The sequence below is a fragment of the Trypanosoma theileri genome (genome assembly GCF_002087225.1).
Source record: "Trypanosoma theileri isolate Edinburgh chromosome Unknown TM35_Tth_58_V1, whole genome shotgun sequence".
NCBI lineage: Eukaryota > Euglenozoa > Kinetoplastea > Trypanosomatida > Trypanosomatidae > Trypanosoma > Trypanosoma theileri.
Genome location: NW_021639900.1, coordinates 4,796 through 6,341, shown reverse-complemented (window position 1 = coordinate 6,341; position 1,546 = coordinate 4,796). Strand labels below are relative to the sequence as shown.

Here is a 1,546-nt window from a genome sequence, read left to right as displayed (position 1 = left end):
GAACTGCTTTTTTCAGTGGGAAAAAAGGAAATAATAATAACAGATGCATTTGTATTTATAATTGCTTGTATACACACATATAGAATTACACCCATAGTTGGTGTATATTTTTGTGTTTACTTGGATAAATTGGGCTAATGGTTAATATCTTTTTTGTTTGCTTGTGTTTTACTGGTTCGCTGAGCCTTTTTTGAGATATTTATGAGTGTGTGCTTTTTTTTTGTTTTTACTCTTAATGAGGTTATTGGGCTGTATTGTATTCTTTAACTGGTAGGTTTTACTTTCACGATGTGAGTTTCCATAGTGGTAATTGATATATGTGTCCTAACGTGTTTGATACTTCAGTTATTTTTTTATTTTGATTTTTGATTGTCTTTCTTTCTAGATCAGTGTTTTTCGCAATCCAAACTATTGTCTCACTCATGATGATGATGCGCCGTGTGATGTGTGTGTTGGCCGTTGTGCTGTGCTGCGCCTGCGGGTATACCATGGCTGTGAAGGCTGAACAGTTAACCAAGACGTCTTCTGATGCCACAACTGATCCTTATGGATATCGGCTGATAAAAGCGACGAATAATAGTAATGATAATGCTGGTTTTGCACGTAAAATAGAGAAGGGTCAAAAGTACCCGCTTCATAATACTTGGGATTGGGATTCCCCCTCATTATATGAAAAAACTGCGGAGGCACCCCCCAAAGGAAGGACTGGGGCTCAACCACATGGTCAAGATGCCAGAGAAGGTGTGGACAGAAGTACTGGTCCACAAATTCAAACCCATCAAACCTCTGAAGATGAGCACACAACTCTTCCTTCTCATTCGGAGGAAAAAACTCGAGCACGACAAATACAAGCTGACGGAGGAGGTCACGATGCAGAAAGTGGCTCCTCATTAACTGGTTCAGGAACACCGGAACCAACACAAACAACTACGGGTGCGCGATCATCTGAAGGTGTTAATTCCCATCCAAACGAACCACAAACTGTGTCTGAATCAGACCCAGATAACAGTTCTGTTAATCCTGGTAATGTTTCGCAGCAACCTCCACCGGGAACGGAGAGTGCTGCACCAATTGATGGTAATTCCGGTAACCAATCTACTGCAACTCCAGGTACGACTGCAGTATCAGGCTCAGAAGAAACAAATACCACTATTCCGTCAAGCCCCGAGAATACTGTCAGTGAAGAATCAACCGTGACTCCTTCTCGTGACTCTAATCTTACCCAGCAATCTACTGCAACTGATGAGGTGACTGCCGCACCAAATTCACAAGAAACCAATACCACTACTCCGCCGATCACCGAGAACACTACCACTGAAGCACCAACCACCACTCCATCTCCTGTTGCTGCACCTAACCCAGAGATCAGCAACATCGATTCCACTGTACAGAAGAACAAACCCATTGTTGACAGCAGTGTCAGTCCTGTGTGGATGCGCACTGCAGCACCGCTGCTGATTGTGGTTGTGTTGTTCTCCGCTACTGTGTACTGAACGGTGGGAATCATCTGAGGACAAATAATAAAAATGGTAAAACTAACATAATC

At 42.8% G+C, this 1,546-nt stretch overlaps 1 protein-coding gene across 1 annotated transcript; it reads left to right on the top strand.

Annotated features, from left to right (window-relative positions):
- Nucleotides 1-422: 422 nt before the first annotated feature.
- Nucleotides 423-1,493, top strand: TM35_000581020 (uncharacterized protein; the record flags this gene model as incomplete). Its single annotated transcript, XM_029030871.1, has 1 exon — nt 423-1,493. One exon carries the CDS (start codon nt 423-425, stop codon nt 1,491-1,493), a length of 1,071 nt encoding a protein of 356 aa, XP_028877805.1.
- Between the last annotated feature and the right edge of the window lie 53 nt (nt 1,494-1,546).